The 17574-nt window shown below is 37.2% G+C and overlaps 1 protein-coding gene across 3 annotated transcripts; it reads left to right on the forward strand.

Moving 5' to 3' along the window:
- Positions 1–1235: 1235 nt before the first annotated feature.
- LOC136286025 (protein-lysine methyltransferase METTL21E-like) lies at positions 1236–16962 on the forward strand. 3 transcript variants are annotated; one of them, XM_066177474.1, is made up of 6 exons: positions 1236–1320; positions 3060–3212; positions 11845–12002; positions 14456–14573; positions 15027–15079; positions 15511–15593. In XM_066177474.1, exons 2-6 carry the CDS (start codon positions 3143–3145, stop codon positions 15520–15522), a joined length of 411 nt encoding a protein of 136 aa, XP_066033571.1. In that variant the 5' UTR covers positions 1236–1320; positions 3060–3142; the 3' UTR covers positions 15523–15593. The 3 variants fall into 3 exon arrangements, 2 of the variants coding, with proteins under 2 accessions (XP_066033571.1, XP_066033570.1); XM_066177473.1 differs by lacking the exon at positions 15027–15079 and having other exon boundaries at positions 15511–16962; XR_010719692.1 differs by lacking the exons at positions 14456–14573; positions 15027–15079; positions 15511–15593 and adding an exon at positions 9815–9920 and having other exon boundaries at positions 11845–11921.
- The last annotated feature ends 612 nt before the right edge of the window (positions 16963–17574 follow it).

Raw genomic sequence — 17574 nt, forward strand, 5'->3', positions numbered from 1 at the left:
CACATGTCTCTCTTCTCTGAATGTAGAATTTATTTCCAGCTCCAGGATATTAAGGAGGAAAAGCACAGAATTCTACCCATCTTATTTGTGTTCTTATGTTACATTTTAGTGCTCCTTGCTTTTTTCTTTTTTTTTTCCTTTTGTTTTTTCTTTTTTGTGTTCTCATTTGATATTTGTACTGCATTTCTCATTGTGTCAGTATTTGATATCCAAGTCCATACGTTAAAGTTTTGTATGAGACATTATCCTCCCCTAAATGGGTGAGGGGTTGAGGTGAACTGAGTGGGATTTGGCCCTTACAATTGCAGGGAGTCTAATACTTCATGTATGGTTTATATTGGGTGAAAATAATCCCTTTTAATACTACTTTTCCAAAAAGTTATAATATTTTAAGCAAATTCTCAGTCTGTTCAGACAGTTTACACCACTATTTTATAATCACTCATTAGCATTACTGAATTTTACTTTAAAAGTGTGTATCAGGTACTGGTGAGTTGTTTATAAATATCGAAGAGTTTCCTTTAACTTCTTCTGCTAACTATGGTCCAGAGACTCTCACTTAGGACTTGTTTAGTATTTTGGTACAATAATTTATTATTTTTTGATAACACCTAGAAAACCCAGTTGAGGTTGAAGTCTAATTTTTCTAAAAAATGTGTAAAGCGAGAGATGGCTGGTGTCCTGAATTGATTACAGTCTAAAAAAGAGAAGTCTTAGATACCTGTATTTGGCCTCACGACAGCGTTTGCAATCTATTGGGTGAATGGACTTCTTGGCTATGGAGGGGTGGTATGTTTGTATTTATGTAGGGTGACAGCTGTGTTGTGGGGTTAGGATTTTGGGGGTTGTGTACCTTGTTACACCTCCGCATTCCAACGGGAGCGTGCATCCTATACCGCAGCTGCAAAACCACCCGTGCCCCTCGGTAACTTTTTTGCCTGGAGCACCCTTTTGGCTCTGAAGAATGAGTCTTTGCTCTTCAGTTACTTGTCAGTGACAGCGCGGAGTTGCTAACACCCTGCCGCTATTTATTTTGTAAACAGCACTCCCAAGTTGGTTGCTTTGTGGTTGGAGCTCCCTTGAGTGGGCTCCTCTCGCTGTTACAAAACTGCTCCCTTACGTAAGGGCTGTGCGGTGCCCTCTTTGTGCTCGGGCTGCAGCTGTCGGGATTTGTGATTGCTCCCGGTGTGGGGATGTTGGCAATGTGCGACACAGGCTTCGGAACACGCGTTTGCCTGCGGCTGTCTGGGGGCGAAGCCACCGGCAAGATAAGGACTTCACTGTTGGAGCACCATCTTTGGAAAGCTGTGAGAGATTCAGGTAACATTGACCGAAATGTGGTGGATGCTGGTGGTGTTTCACTTGTCTCTGTCTTCTAGGCTAAATTAGTTTGTATCATTCACTTTAAACAGTGTAACTGAGCTGTTCTGCACTGTTTAGTTGCTTGTAGCACTCCTGATTGTTCCTGTGGGACTATTTTAGGTTGCTGTGTAGTTCAGCGCACCTCAGGATATTTTTGGAATGACAAAAAAATTTAAAGAACCACAAAATACAAAGACTTTGCCCTACAGGGTGATTTTACGTTTTTTTTTTTTTTTTTTTTGTTTTTTTTTTTTTTTTTTTTTTTTTTTTTTCCTAATGGGAAGAAAATTTATCATTTTAAATTCTTCTGATGTAGACAACAAACTGATGAATGTATGTAACATTTTCTGCTTAATATCCCTGTAGTTTCTTATGCTACTTGTTATATTCTGAAGATGTGTACAAAGACTTTGAATCCCACTGTGTCTCTTTTTTATTGCCTATCTAATGATGTTGCTATTGCTAAGTTCATGTATAGACATAAATAAAACGTCAATATTTTTTTCTGTGTGGTATGGTGGCATGTAGAAAGCCTCTAAGTTATTTTCTCCTTCAAACAGGATAATGGCTGCTGGTATTGTAATAGTAAAGTTAAACATTAAACCTGGGTGCCTTTTGTAGTGTGAAGTCAAGAGAGGAAGATGCATCCTTTAAAAAAGGAGAGGGCTGTTCCATACTGTCCTCTTTATCCTGAAGTTTTGAGAGAAAAAACCTGCCTAAGACTTTGCACTGTGAGGGTGATTTGATGTTCAGAATACATTCTTATTTTGATTGTCCTTTTCTTTTTTCTTTCTTTTTATTGTTTGATCTCACTATGGAAAGATACTCTTTTAGTCATTGCCTCATTTAATTGCATCCCTATTGGGTGTTTAGACATTCTATAGATTTTTATTGTATGCTGCCTGTAACCATCCTGGCAAAAATCAGACAAATTTCCACGTAAGAGTGGACATTTAAAAATCATATGAAAGTATCAAAAATAATCAAACCACTGTGTGGTGAGGTTATTTGTTTGTTTTGTTAGTTTTAGTTGGTTGTTTTTTGTGTTTTGTTTGGTTTTTTCTGTGAACTCAGTGTTCTTTCTGATTGTAAAATATCAAAAATTGGAGACTATTGGTTTTCTGTCTGCTTTTCTGCAGACAGCTGAAAATTTTATTGTCCTCTGTCCCATTTTTCCTTTCCTTTTTCTCCAGCATGTTCTTTGTCTTTTCATATAGGCACATATGCTTTCTGTTCAGCTTGTTATTTGTAGATCCCGCTCCCTTATTCTCATGTGCAGCTTTTTCTATTAGATTGTTTCCTTCCCTTCCAAGCCAATTAATTCAAACAAGATTAGATCATATTGGTGCAATTTTTCTTCTTTCAGGAATTTGTTTCTACCATTCCTTTCAATCCTTTATAAGCCTACCAAACCTGATTTTAATTGATTCTAAGTTTAAAATTTCATAAAATAGTTCTAAACATTAATCAAAGCTTTTTTTCAGTCTGTTGTGGGGGTTTTTTTGTGTTTTATTTTTTTTAATCTGCTCTTTTTCTTACGTGAGAATATAACAGTTGAACTAATTTGCTGTACTAGTATGCCTTGAATACTTGCCTTGTACTTTTATGCCTTGAATATTGATAGTTACATGTCTTCATGTCTTTATTATCAATAGAAGTAAATTGTAGCATGATAAATGTAATTTTTTTTAATGTAGGTTATGTGTGAAAGAAGAAATAAGGTAATTTTACTGAGACAGACTTGTGTTTCTCTGTCCTAAGAGAAACATAGTGGCATAGTATGGATTTGACATCACCACAGCATAATCATCTACAAAATCAATGGGTCAGAGAATTTGAAAGACAAGAAGGTAAAATGTTTCTTATCTCACTATATTTCCTTGTTACACTTAAGAATATTATTAAGTATAATGAAGAAAATGTCTTGCTGACATTGAGCTATCTCCTTATTAATTTTTTTTCTGAAGAACTGTGTTCATGGCACTTGTACAGAAAATGCAACAACAGATAGCCCTGTTGTAGTGTGCTAGCAATTCACGTGGTATTTCAAGTGTGTTGTACCTGCATACTCTTGTTCTGGCAGTTTCCTGGCATCTGTCCTCCAGTTACTTGCCTGTGTCTGGTTCCAAGGAATGAAGCTGTGACTACAATCCAGCTTTTCAGAGGGGTTTGTTTACAGGCTGTCAGTTAGGAGAATTGGTTATTACAAGCTTGATTTCTGACCTGATGGCCTCAGACCCAACCTTCAAATACCTTCAGGGACTGTTGGCAGTGTTTCGTCTTAAGTACTTTCATGGCTGCCCATCTTTGAGGATTCTAAAGCTTCGTAAATAGCCCCCTTTTTAGTGGTCACCAGGAGTAGACAAGGTATTAGGACAAATACATATGTTTTTTGATAAGGTCTAGTTATGTTCTACAGCTGAGTGCAAAAGGAGGAGATCTGAAAAATTATTTTATTTTTAATAACATTTTTGGTTTAAAATCTCAGCTGAGTTGTGGTCTGTGTAGAGCCAGGTAGTTTTCTTCCATGTCTATAACCATTAGCCTAGAAGAATGGGGAGACATGAATGGAAAATTGGATATCTTTACAAACTTTACAGAGTTCACCATCTTAAAATCTGTGCCAGGTTCTGGAGGTGGAAGAGTGCTGGATCTGATGCATGGAGATTTGCCTCCTCAATTATTCTGAGCCTGTGCCTTCCTTGTTCTCATCCCTTTTCTCTACTGCTCTGCCCATTCCTATTTCATTATTTCACCTGCCCAGTCCCAATATCTGTTTCTCAGGGTTCTTATACCAGTTTGGTTTCTTTGCAAGTTTCAGTCATAGGATCATAGGATCGCAAAATGGTTTGGGTTGGAAAGGATCTTAAAGGACATCTAGTTCTAAACTCCCTGCCATGGGCAGGGATACATCCAGGTTGGATGATGCTCAAAGCCCCATCCAACTTGACCTTGAATACTCCCAGGGATGGAACATCCACAATTTCTCTGGGCAACCTCTTCCAGTGTTGTACCACCCTTGCAGTTTGAGCTCTTTACATCTGGTGCCTTCCAATTTGCTTATTAATTTACTTTTCATACATTCTCCAGTTTAAAACTCCTTATTTTTGTTCATGATTCCCATTACTACTGGTTCTCAGTTTACAGGTCAGTCTTCACCCAGTCTGATCATTCCTTTTGTGGCTTTAATCAATCAGTTCTACACTCCTGCTTTGTTAGATGTCTCTCTTTCCTTCCTACATGATTTCTCATATTAGCTTTAACTCTCCTTGGCTAAATTCTGAGACCAGATGTTACCACTCCTGTCTTAATTTCTTGGGATACTGAATTACCCTAGTTGCATTACGTAAATTCACCCCAGAATAATTTTATCTCTGAGACAAAAGGAGAAGAACAAGTTTGCAAGGTGTACTTGTCCTTGACAGTCCATCTTCTCACCACTTGGCCATGGCTCAGTTCTTAATCCATAAATATCTGAGAAAATAGTGACCTAGTAACCTTCTCGTAACTCCTGACATTTTAGAAGAGACACACTCCTTCTACTTGCCCTGCCTAACAGATGTCCTAATTGATGGCAATTCCTGCCATCATTTCAAACATCTTGGAGTCCAGAGCAGTGCCTTAAATGGGACATACTTGGAATGGAGCCAAGTGAAAAGCATCCTAGCCCTGTAACTTACAATTTAAGATAATTCAGCTGGGAAGAGGTAGTGATGTAGCATCTCATTCATATTTCCTGGGTTACTTCTAAAGACACTTCTTATCTCTCTTGTTCTCTTCTGCACTGACACTTTTTCACTGACTTCAAAGACTTTGTTGTAAAATGTGAAAAACATCCTAGGACCTGAGTACGGACCCCAAGTCTGCCTCTTCACAAATGAGTGCCCAATTTGTAGCTGGACTTTTCCTTGTTTGTTATCCTTCTAACATGGTTCTTGCAATCCTGGTTTCCTGATGGCCCACCTTATTAATTTAATATTTCTCTGTTCTCTTTCTCTCCTCTCAATAAATAGACACACTATCTTTGCTTAAGACATTGCTGAACTCAAGTGTAAACTTCTTGTGTGTGGATAGAACAGAAGATGGAGGCGACACTCAAAAAATCAAAGCATACATTACCTTTTTAGGGAAGTCTGTAACTTATTCTGCCCTCTCAGCCATGTGCCTGTCTTTCCTATTTTCACTTCTTAACCTCTGCAGTAGCTGCATTTTGACAATAAATAATATATCTCAACTACCACATGAGAAAATGGTATGACCATATGGGTTGGTGTTGTTAGGTTACTTTCAGGTCCTTTATGCAAAGGAGTATTTTAGAAATCCAGAATTATTGGTAGGCAAATACTGACAAAATTTTTTTGGATCTCTTCCTATCTGTCAGGAAGTTAGCAGCCTTTTATAATGTATATTAGACCATCTAATTTAAGAATAGAGTCTGCTTTGTAGTCAAAAGGAAATAATTTAGTTATTTTTAGAAATTAAATAGCTTCTGAGCATAGACTTGGAGATGTTTTCAATGACAGACAAACATGATGAAGTAACAAAGGAAGTACTTGGAAAAGTTGAATTCATTATGTGTTCATGAGATAAAATGACTATAGTGCTTCTATTTTCAGCCATTTAATGATTTTTAGATGACCTTTGACTTGGATAGTGCTGGGATATCAGTGGTGTAAATTTGAAATTGGAAACAGACCTCTCAAGCCTGGGTAAATACATAGACTGGGTACTGTGAGCAGACCCTTCTCCTGTTCTTGTGTCCTCATACTCTGGGCTAAGTGCATCTTGTCAAGAGGCCGCCTGTGGGTGGCAGTTTTGTATTTCTGCATTTGAAGGTATAAAGTTTCAAGCATTTTGTTACCCTGACATGATATCTCAGATTAATTGGTAAAATACACTCCTTCATTGCTCTCACTTCAGCAGACTGAGCTTGTAATGAGTCTAGTGGAATGCCTACACTAATGTGATGATATCCCTTTTTGTAGGTAGGGATGAAGTAAGGAATAATTAACTTTTACACATACCATTAGGAATGGTACTTTGCTTTATATTCTTAGAAAGATGTAGGTTATATTTGACTTCTGTGGAGTCAAGAACATGATTAGCTTTCCCTCCTAACACCTTCCTGTAAGGGCCCTTAGGCTGAACAGAATAAAATAGAAATAAGTGGAATGAAATGAAGTTACTAAAGTGATGCTTCCTGAAATTTATGGACTCTCTTGTGATTCAGGATTGTGTATATTTCCACAGAGCCATCTGTAGTGCTTGTAGGACTCGGGCTCTGATCCTGACATGTCAGTAGCTCAGTAAAAATTCTGAGACTCCAGAGTCCCTTATTATTGTGACCTTTATGTAGTTTTAGGATAAACTTGATGTGAACCACTGGAAATATGTGTATGGTTTATTGGGATACCTTTGGATGATTTCTTTCAGTGGAATAATGTAACTCTTCTTCAGTCATCTCTTACAGTCACAGAACTGGTAGCAGGTTTATTCCCTTATTGATCTTTTTGCAGGTATCCTCTTGACTTTGAGATATATAGATAGCTATAATATATATTTTAATGTAAGAAATACGTATGGTAAACTTTAAATCTAAACTCTACAGGTGAGAGTATACTGCTTCTGAAGATGGGAGAATATGTTGCTGTAGAGTTGAACTTTGTCAGGTCAAGTTCATGCTGAAGTCTTGGATTTCATGTCTTTTGCCAGTTGGAGAAAATCCATCAAAGCAGGAGAGAAGCAGAAGATGACTGGATCTTATTTCCTTATGACATTGGACATTATGTCACATGGACTGTGACACCATTTGACCTCCTGAGATAAAGCAAAGTCAGGCCAACCCAACACTCAGAAGAGACTAATATTTTTTTTTTTTCTACCCTGTAGACTGTTCCCATGAATCAGTGATTGAAAATATTTTTTCTGAATGAATGCTTCTTCTAATCCACTAGCAAAATACTTGGAGTATGTTTTGTTATTCTATGCATGAGTCTGAAAGTGGATATTTTGAGTGCTAGTATATTCTTCACAGTTTTCATGGTGGAAGGGTCCTTTTACTTTTTTTTTTAGCTATGTTTTAGTTCAGGTATCTGAAATAAAACATAGCTAAAAAATTTTTTTTAAGTGGCAAATTTTTAAAATATAATTTCGATTTAGTCCCCTTGTCTTTGCTGCATTTTCTGCATTCTAAATGCTGTTTTACAGTGCCTGCCTCTGCTCCCTTTCCATTCAGTGGAGAATACAATATTGTAGGCAGTATCACTAGGGATGCATTGAGGAATTTAACATACGCTTTTAATTGATGGAAGACACCCAACTGAATTTTTAGTTTACCATTTCTGATGCAGCGGCATGCATCCAGGTGTGACAAGTGGTGTAAATATCTGATCATGTAGCTCATTTCTAAACAGGTAATACTTCTACTCATTCTAAGCAAAATTGTGCCCATAAAGATTGCCTTCATTTTTTCAAAAAAAGATGCTGCAGATTGCAATTTGTTCCCTTCTGACCTGGTCTATTTCCTGTTATTTTCCTTCTACCCTCCCTTCCCTACTTGAAGGACTTCTCCAGCTTTCTCTTTGTGGAACTCACATAATTTTCTTTCTTTAGGTTTTGTTCTAACATATAACATTTTAACATTTGTTTAACATGACGTGTGAATGTGTCAGCAAAATCCTCTGGTTCCCTACACAGGATTTTGCAGCTTGACACGCATTTATCTAAATAACTTGCCCCTGACTTCACAGCTCCAGTCTTCCACAAGATTAGTACGTCTGTTTGGAAAACTTTGTTTGCATTTCCATTGCTTTGCCTTTGAGAATGATGTTTACACTAATTTGACATGGTTGATTCAGTGCAAGATGTGTCAACAGTACTTGAGGTTTTCCCTCGGTCCTGATATTGACCATGAAATCATGGGAGTTCATGGCAAATGCTCCAAAGATGTTAGACTTCTGTAATAAACAATGCTTTATCTAAAATATTCCAAAAAGCACTGTAAGTAATTACCCTATATGGCAAAAAGTCTTGAGAAACTTGAAGATATTCCTGAAGAATTTGGGGCATCTATGGGTAGTAACTTTTTGTACACAAGTTCAAGATAAAGGAGTTTGCTCTGTTTCACTAAGAAAAATGATCTCAGTTTTTATGTGTGTACCTCGACAGGACCAAACAGCCTCATCTTACTGTAAATAAGGTTCTGGCACTAGAAACTCCAGGGGTGTCTGTGTTTGCTCATGCAAATAGATGAATAAGCTAAAGAACAGAGTTCTGTGTTCCACTTCCATGCTTCTCCACATCACAGCAGAGGGGTAAGGGCAAATCCATCTTGTCAAACACAACCTGTGTGTTTGTCTTCTTCTGGCTCTGTGAAGAAGGGAGGAGCCAATCCTGTCAGACTTTTAAGTTCTAATAGTTCAGTATCTGTGCTCCAGTACTATTGCTGGAAATGCCCATTGTGCACTTCCATTCTTACAAGAATTGATAGCCAGGTCAGTCAAGCCTCCTCTTCTCTTATCCTACCCTGTTCTACTGATGAGTCATCTCTTTTTGTCTTAAAATGCCATTACAGTCCGTCCACTGACTCATAATTTCTAATCTTTTTTTTTCTGAACTAGAGAATATTCACTAACACTGAGGTAAACACTTCCAGGAGAGTATCCCCCTTTCAGCCTTTTACACCAGTTATCAAGGAACTAGTTTGATCAAAGTACCAGCAGAATTCTCTTAATGTTTTCAGGTATTAAAAGAGTTCATCTTGCTTGGATTTTACTTACTCTTACAACAGTTTTTGCATCACTTGAAAGATTTCCCACTAGTTCTTTATTTTTCCATTCTCACTGCTTATGGGGCAGTTACAGAAAACTTAACTTATTTGCTTTTGTGCGCTCCTACAAGAAGTTGTTCTGAAAGATAAAAAGCACCAGAGGAGCGTTTTTTGCTATTCAAAGGGAAACTTGTGCGAAATAAGTGAACCTGACTAAAATGCTGCACTCCTTATTTTGTCAGCATTCTTTGTCAGGATCATTAACATCTTGGTTCTGATAAAGTTTCTCCTTTGGGCTTTGTCTAACATATAATGACTCTGGTGAAACAGAAATTTTTTGAGTCTTCACAATAGTAGTGTTGGCTTAAGGGCGGGGGGTGGGGCAGAGGGGCAAAAAAAAAAAAAGTGTAACCTTCTCCAGATAAGCCACCTGGAAGATTACCAAAAGGATAAGATGGGAAAAATTTCAAGTGGTGTTATTGATCAGCAGATCTGGGATTCTTCTTTCAGGGGTGCAGACAGTGCTCAGGAAGAGAGCAGTGGCTTACAAACTCTGTTTGTGTAGGTGCTGTGCAAACCTGAAGTAGAAAGTTTGCTGATCCTGTAGGGAATAGGTGGGAAATGTTTATTGAGTGCTAGAGGGGCAGCTGTAATACTCCTAAAGTTTTATCGATCTTCTCACAGGAGTTTTATCAGTTAAGACCTAATAAGTTACCAGCTTCTCAGCAAAATTGGATCCAAAACAGATGTCAAGGGAGGAAGAATCAAGAAAAATGGTTGTAATTGAAAGGTAATAGAAAGAACAGCTTTTACTTCCACAGCTAGCAATGATCACAGAACAAGATCAGACTGCTGTAAGCAATAGAAGATTAAAAGCAGGCGATATCTGGTATGCTTGGAAACAGGATGATCTATGAAATACACTTATTATATGTGTAATAAGACAGCTTTTTATTATTTCTTTCATAAGAGGAAGATTAATTTTGCCCTGAAGCAGCATTTCCCTGGCACTTAGCTCATGTTTGTCAAGAGCTCCCTGATTACAGGCACAGTGATGCATGTGTTTTCTCCCAGCTTAACATTAGAGGCTTGAAGAGGCTGACACATACTGCTTGTTTTCCAACATCTTAAAATACCATAATTTCAATGTTGAGCATTTTATTTTAGTTACATTTATAAAATTTATGAAAACTTTATTTTTCCAGTAGTATATACATGGTATTATTTTTAATTTTGCTGTATCTTATGATTAGGGTTCTCACCCCCTTCAATGAATTCTACAACTACTGTGGTTGTTTAGTCAGTTTTTGTTGGGTTTTTGTGTTTTAGTGTCAACATATCAAAATCATTTTTGGTTTTTCTTCCTTTTTTGTTGCTATTCTCTATTTTCCTGTGATGCTGAAATTTGAGTTACAAGCTAAAGGCACTGGCCAATGAGCCTGAGCAGCTTCCTGACATCTTTCTGTTGGGTATCATCTTTTCCTTTGTTAACCCCTGCTTTTGTTCCTTGGGCCTTGTATCACAAGGAAGGAAGAGAGTCTTTGTCCATAAGTTGTAACAATAACAATACTGATGCATATGGCAAAATAAATGACACTTGGGGTCTTTATGTCCTGTGACTACAATGATTTGAGGGGGAAGAAAATGTGAAGAATCTTCAGTAGAGCAAAGTGTTTTATGTTGACGAAAGCAAACAAGTTTTCAACAGCTGATAGATCCCAAAATTAATATCTGTGATTTTGTTGGGAGCTGCAGGCTTGATACAGAAACCCTGCTTTGCACAAGGCAGTAACCAAGTTAGCTAAACCTCTAGCTTGCTTTGTATAAGGTGTAGCTTGAAAACACACTTTTCTTTCCCTGGTTTGCCAACAGATCACAGTTGGCAATGAAAGTAAAATTCCTGTGAAAACTTGGAATCTAGACTTTGCTAAGAAAATGCTCTAGACAGCTTCACTTACATATTTTTTTTCTGACATTGTGGTGCAGTTTTGTGTGATAATGGCAAAACTGAAACTAGCTTGGTATTCCGCTAAAAAGGAGTGAATCCTCTTCTGTTAGGACAGTTATCCAGGATTTTGTTAGCTATCATAAATAGTCTTTGCTTAGCAACAGGGATGGCATTCAGGATATCAAGCCAACTGGAAAGAATCCCTCTGACAGGGCTCTGTTGGGGTGGGTGGATAAGCTTTCCTGACAACATGAGCGCTTTCACTCCTGTCTGTCATAATTTGTGTTGCTAGGATCTCTTTCACAAGTTTTGTGACAGACTTATAAATTATATTCTGACTCCTTTTGTTTACTGTCAAAAAGAACCATAATATGGGGAAAGTGAACAGTAAAAGGATATGGAGAATAATGAAAAATCCAGGTGCATAAGACTGCGAATGTCTGTACTAGGGCAGCTGTTTTTGAAGGGAAAAAGAAGTTTAAAAATTTCCTTTTGGTTGCTGAAATGGAAAGCAATGTATGCTAACATTCCCCTTCTTTACTTTTTATCAACTTGGCTGCTTCAATAAAACACAAAAGAAGTTATTTAGTCACACACTGAAAATTTCAATTAGAATTCAGGAGAATTGCTAACCATTAATGGTGAAATGTATTTTATTCACAGATGTAATTTATATTCTTGCTTCCAAATCAGCTTTTCAATATGAATTGGTAGTTTTATTATCAGTGCACTCAACCTCTTTGACCATTTATACTTTTGCTTCCAGGGGAAAAAGAAGATGAACAGATAGTTGCAGAAATCATGGGGAGGCGTTTTTTTCCTGACCTTATAGCTTATAAGGCCTGGGAAGGCTTTCACTTTGCCGGCCATGAGATAAGAATTACAGAAGCCACTGATTGTTATGGGGCAGTCGTCTGGCCATCGGTACAATATTTTTTGTAGTATTGTTATTTTTCATTTTTGAAGGTGTCTAGCATTTTAAAATTTGTTTTGTATAATAAATATCCTTTTTTATATGTTATAAACCTAAGGAAATAATTCTGTGCTTCTCTGTTCCGCAAATCTCAAACCTGAATTTAACCTTGTTTTGTGTGGATTCATGTTCCTGAAAGCTTACTTGGTATTTCTTGTGTGTGCTCCAGTCACAGAAGGTGTGTGATCTTGTGTCCCCTCTTCGCTTGCCAGTAGCTTTTTATCCTATTAGCCAATTATAAGCATGTTTTGAAAGAAATATGGCAGTTTTATGATGATTGCATTTCTGTACATTTTATAAATACAGATGGCTGTGTAGCAGGCAGATCCAGGTTGCGGAAACAACTGTGATACGAGCTCACAAGGTGTTAGCACTCATAGAAGCTATTCCACCTACTCATGTAAGGAACAAATTTACCTTGTTAATACATAGGCATGGGAAAATGTTCAGCTGGAACTTTCAGTTAAACAGCTAGAAATCTACTTGGAGAGAACCACTGTCCTTGGCTCTTGATTTAAGAACCATCAACACATTCACCGTACAAGGAGTCTTCTTCAAGTTTTGAATCTGTACAATGCAGCAAACTTACTGTTTCGAAATAATTAAGACCTAAAGAAATCTCCAGGGAGGTGCCACGATAAACAATGAAATTTATGTCCCTATAGGAGAGACCCAGGATGCTCCATTTCTTTCCCAACTGCCTCAGCCTCCTAGGGTCATACTCTTTTTTTAGAAGTATGACCATAGTTCAGCTGAGGATAGTTGTCCTACTCTTCTGTTTTGAAGTCCAAATGATATTCCTGGTTTTAGGAGACCTGGACCAGTCATCTGTACTATATGTTATAGTGCATGTCTTCATGGAAAGTTTGGCTGACTACCAATTATTTGCACAATATCATGGGCTTCACTGAAAAATATTTTTTTTTGATCTAGAAGTTCTTAAGCTAGTTTTGTTGTGGAAGGAAGACAATCTTTTGATCTCTGTCTCTTAATGTTCTCCCTTCCACTTCCATCTAGCTGTACTTGAAATCTTCTGAAAAGTGTCAGCCAAATTTGTTGAGAGTGCAGAAACTTTAAGGAAAGTAAAGTTTCTGCATGTTTCATGGAAAGGAATGCAGATTTCAGATTTTTCCTGATTTAACCCTCAGAAACTTTGATTATGCCAGCCAGTTTCTACAACAGAAAATGGCAAAATCCAGAGGGAAGGAATTAGAGGAATTAATGTAACTAGGAAGAAATCCTAATATAAGGTCAGATATAATGTCAGTATAATGTCAAATATCAGACCCAGTCTTTAGGAACCTGTCTTTAATTATTCCTGGTTCTCACAGGCTGATTTCTATATCAGTGTTGTTGATTAAGTGATATATGTAAGTTTGCATTACCTTCTCTTCTGTTCTCTGAATTAAGAGGCAGAAACCAAAACCTTTTTTTGAATTTCTAGCGTGTTAATGTTGGGTCAGCAGTCCTCCTGCTCCTTTCCTTCTCATTTTTAATTAGTTAAAAACAAAACTAATTTTGCTGTGCCAGAGCAAGCCACTAATAACTTCCTTTCCATATGGTCATATCTATTGTGAGAGGATGTGGCAATCATCCTATTTGTCAATGGAGATTATATAACTATCAAAGTCTGAGAAAAATATGGAAGAAAATATGGAAACTATCTTTATGAGAGAAATAAAATTAGCAATTTCTATTTCACCAGTGAACTAAAACTCACTGGTCAGTGTGAGACAGGGCAGAAAAGCTTAGAAGATTCCTAACCACTTTAAGATTAACTGGTTTTTAATCAGTTTATATACATGTGTAAGGAGTCTGTTGCAGATGCTCTTTGTGGCTATATTTACTATGAAAGTTTGCTAAGCTTAACAAGGTAAGCAAATACAAACTGCAGACAAACTGAACCAGAAGAAAAGGTGGTAAATCTATTTGTCTCTTTTGAACCCTAACAGTAATGAATAATTGTCAGAAATAATTGATTATTGGAAGAATTTAATTGGTTGTTGTGGATTTTCTCTCAGAAACAGTCTTTATATAAAGGTGTTTTTGTGAAGGACACACTTTATCTCAACCAGAAGTAAGTCCAATTATAAGCAGGAATTGCTGAGCAGAATTTTACAATTCATGTTGTGTGTTATGACAAATTATCTAATTGCAGTTGTTCCTTCTGGCTGTAATAATTCACAGACCTAAATGGAGGCATGTTGTAGCATTTATTTTGTGACCTATAGAGCCCAAAGATCATAGTGAGCTGTGGTCCTTTAGGGATAGTACTTGAATGAATATTGCTCCTTTGAACAGACAGCATTTTTTGCATGTTTTTAGATGACAGTTTAAAAGGGATTAATTAAGGGATTTATTTCATTAATTTGTTCAGTATGTTCATGGATTTCCTCCCCTACAGGCTCTTGTTCTGTGTTATTTTTTGGAAACTAACTCTAAACAATACAATTTGGTTGACAAAAATGTGATTGAAATTGGAGCTGGAACTGGCTTGGTCTCCATAGTAGCCAGCTTGTTGGGTGAGTATGTGATATTTTTCTTATGCTCTTGGAAACACCTCTCAGATGAATAGTGGAGGAAAAAGGTTGTGGCTTGGTTCTTTTAGGAGACTGTTGTTTGAAAGCTTCCAAGTGCAAGCAACAGTAAATTCTAAGAGGAATGTTTGGAAACATGCTTTAATGGTTGTGTTTTTTTTTTTTTTTTTCTTTTTTTTTTTTTTTTTTTTTTTCTGGGAGTGTATTGATACTGTAAAGGGGGTCCCACTAGATATGTTGTCATTAACTGTGTTAAACTGGGGATCAAAATAAGAAATTAGTGGCTTCACGGGATGTGAGTGGCAAATAGATTGAGCCAGATGTAGGTATGACCAGTGCATCCGCTTCCTTTGACCAAACAGCTCTTGGATGCCAGGTCACCTTCTATACATTTGTATTTCAGTGTTTTCTTTCAGCAACTTGATCTTTCCGCTACAGACATTGTTGTGTTTTCTCTCATGGCACCCTATTCATCTTCAAGAGTAATCCAGGTCAGTGGGTTCTGCATTTTCACAGAACTTTAGCTTTTTGTAGTCTGAGAAAACTACTTTTTGTATGAGAAGGGAAGAACTTGAGGTAATGCTTAGAGCTCATGCTGACTTCTTGGATTCAGCAATTGGTATTCATCAATCCCTAGTCAGCCACTGTTCTTTTACCCAATGTGATATCAAGATACAGTAAGTATCTGATTTCTCCCCACCAGCTGCATTTAGATGGCAATCTGTAGAGTAGAACTATAAGGAAGCAAATATTTATTTTAAGCACAATGTCTAAGAGTTATTTGGAACATCTACATTTTTAAATTGCCCTCAATAAGATTACCTGATAAAACCAGTTGCTTGTGAAGTGGCTTTTGTGAATGGGCTTTTACTCAAGTCTTGATGTATATTTAAATATTATATTTGTTTTCTCTGTGTCACAGGTGCCTTTGTGACTGCCACAGATTTGCCAGAACTATTAGGAAATCTTCAGCACAACGTTCTCCAAAACACAAAGCAGAAATGCAAGCACCAGCCTTGTGTTAAGGAGCTGTCATGGGGAATTGATCTGGAAAAGAACTTTCCTAGGTCTTCCTGTCACTTTGATTACATTATGGCTGCTGATGTAGTTTATCACCATCCATTCTTGGATGAACTCCTCCTAACTTTTGATCACTTGTGCAATAATGATACTGTTATTCTGTGGGCCATGAAGTTTAGGTTGGAGAATGAGAACAGATTTGTGGACAGATTTCAGACACTGTTTGACTTAGAGATGGTTTCTAATTTTCCCAGTTTGAACATAGCCTTGTATAAAGCAATGAGGAAAGGCAGGGTGAAAGTCAGACCATCCAAACTGAAGGTCTGAAAGAGAGATACAGAGAGATACAGTTTCAGCTCTTCTGCAGCTTTTTCTCTCTTTAATAATTTCTATTTTAATAACTGCTGACACTTACATGAATGACATTTCTAGAGATAGGTAAAACAAATCAACAAATTCCTAGTGCTTTCCTGTAAACCCCTAAATTCAATTTGCCAATAGTGTTATACAGAGAAGAGATATATCTGTGACATTGTCTTGACTTAATTGTGCTAAGCTGAAAACTCTAATAACTTTTACAAGTCTTACCATTGTTGTCATGGGTCATATAATGAATATTTCCAAAAGTTTTCAATTACAGTTTTGAACAGTCTCTTATAAGTTCAAACAATTATTTAAAACTTCAGACTATAAAGCTTTGTATTTTAAAGTTTTGGTGTTAAATCTGATATTTCCCCATTCTCACTATCATGTTAATCCATCTTTTGAATACTCTTAGTAGTACATTAAATTAGCTGAAAAAATCTCACCACCTGGAAAACACACTGTCATGGGACACACACTTATGTGATAAAGGGATAGAATATATTAGTTACTCTTTAAAAAATGATTATGGTTTAATTTTTTATTTAAATTTAGGGGTCCTTCAACACACAGCCATGCACATGAGGCAAGAGGGAGTTAAATGTTTTGTTGCTTGAACAAAGGTCTTGTATTAGAAGCGTACAACATATCACCAGCTGCCCTTTACAAATACTTTTGATTCTTAGGCTGAAGGTCTGCTTCTCCAAAAATAGACGGTTATCTGAACCTGAGAGAACAACAGTGGGATAAAGGACAGTGGCCATCAAGAGACGAGCTTTGGACTGCTGGCTGCTGATGGCTGGAGGCAGAAAACTAAACCAGCCTGTCGTGGTGTGGCTGAGGCATGGATAGGCTTTGATATTCGTTTGTTTTTTTTGGTATGGGCAAAAAAAATACTTTTCTCCTAGCCACTCAGTACTGCATGCTCCAGTGACCTATCCAAGAGTTTCTTTTGGGGAGTTCAATAAAATCATTCTTTCCACACACTGTATTTTCTGATTCTGTTTGTAGTTGATTTTGAGGCCTTCAAATCTCTTTCAGGTTAGAGAAGAGAGCTGTATCACCTCTACTCTAGCAGGCAACTGCCCTAGTAATGTAGAGGCTCTGGGGACTGTCTTTTCAGCTTTTTATATTTTTAGCTGCTATTTGTATTCTCTCAAGGAGTTTTTTATTTTTAATGTTGACTTCCTGAACATACTATTGCTTTTATCTTTGATTGCGGCAGATGCATGTTACTTTTTACTCTGGCACAAGTCTGGGGCAGAGCTGTGGTAAATGTGATGTGGAATGTATCTTTTGTCCCAGCTGAACATTGGTGCTAAGTGTTAAAGGTAAAGTGTTGCAGAGAGGAGAGGCTGGTCTGCCAAACTTTTCCAGTGGGAACTGTATATCCTAGTGAAACAGAAAGGGTGACCCTAGGATAAAACTAAAGCAATAAGTAGCATGTCTTAAACCAGAAGCAAAATGAAAAGAAAGGAAGTCAAGTCATTTTTTTACTTCTTCTGCTGAGAAATCACATGTGAGATTTTGGCTTGGAGGTTATTAGGGAACAATCTAATCCTCATTGGAAAATTTCCTGTGACAAAATTTGTAGATAGAGGTA

This window comes from Chamaea fasciata, unplaced genomic scaffold (assembly GCF_029207755.1).
Source record: "Chamaea fasciata isolate MVZ Bird 193981 ecotype frontalis unplaced genomic scaffold, bChaFas1.0.hap1 SCAF_2, whole genome shotgun sequence".
Taxonomy (NCBI): Eukaryota; Metazoa; Chordata; class Aves; order Passeriformes; family Sylviidae; genus Chamaea; species Chamaea fasciata.

Bases quoted from the DNA above. Each gene is read 5' to 3' on its own strand.
- LOC136286025 (XM_066177473.1), top strand. From the start codon at position 3,143: ATGGATTTGACATCACCACAGCATAATCATCTACAAAATCAATGGGTC. The intron at 3,213-11,844 runs GTAAAATGTTTC...TTTTGCTTCCAG, and splicing joins AGAATTTGAAAGACAAGAAG to GGGAAAAAGAAGATGAACAG. The intron at 14,574-15,510 runs GTGAGTATGTGA...TCTGTGTCACAG, and splicing joins CATAGTAGCCAGCTTGTTGG to GTGCCTTTGTGACTGCCACA.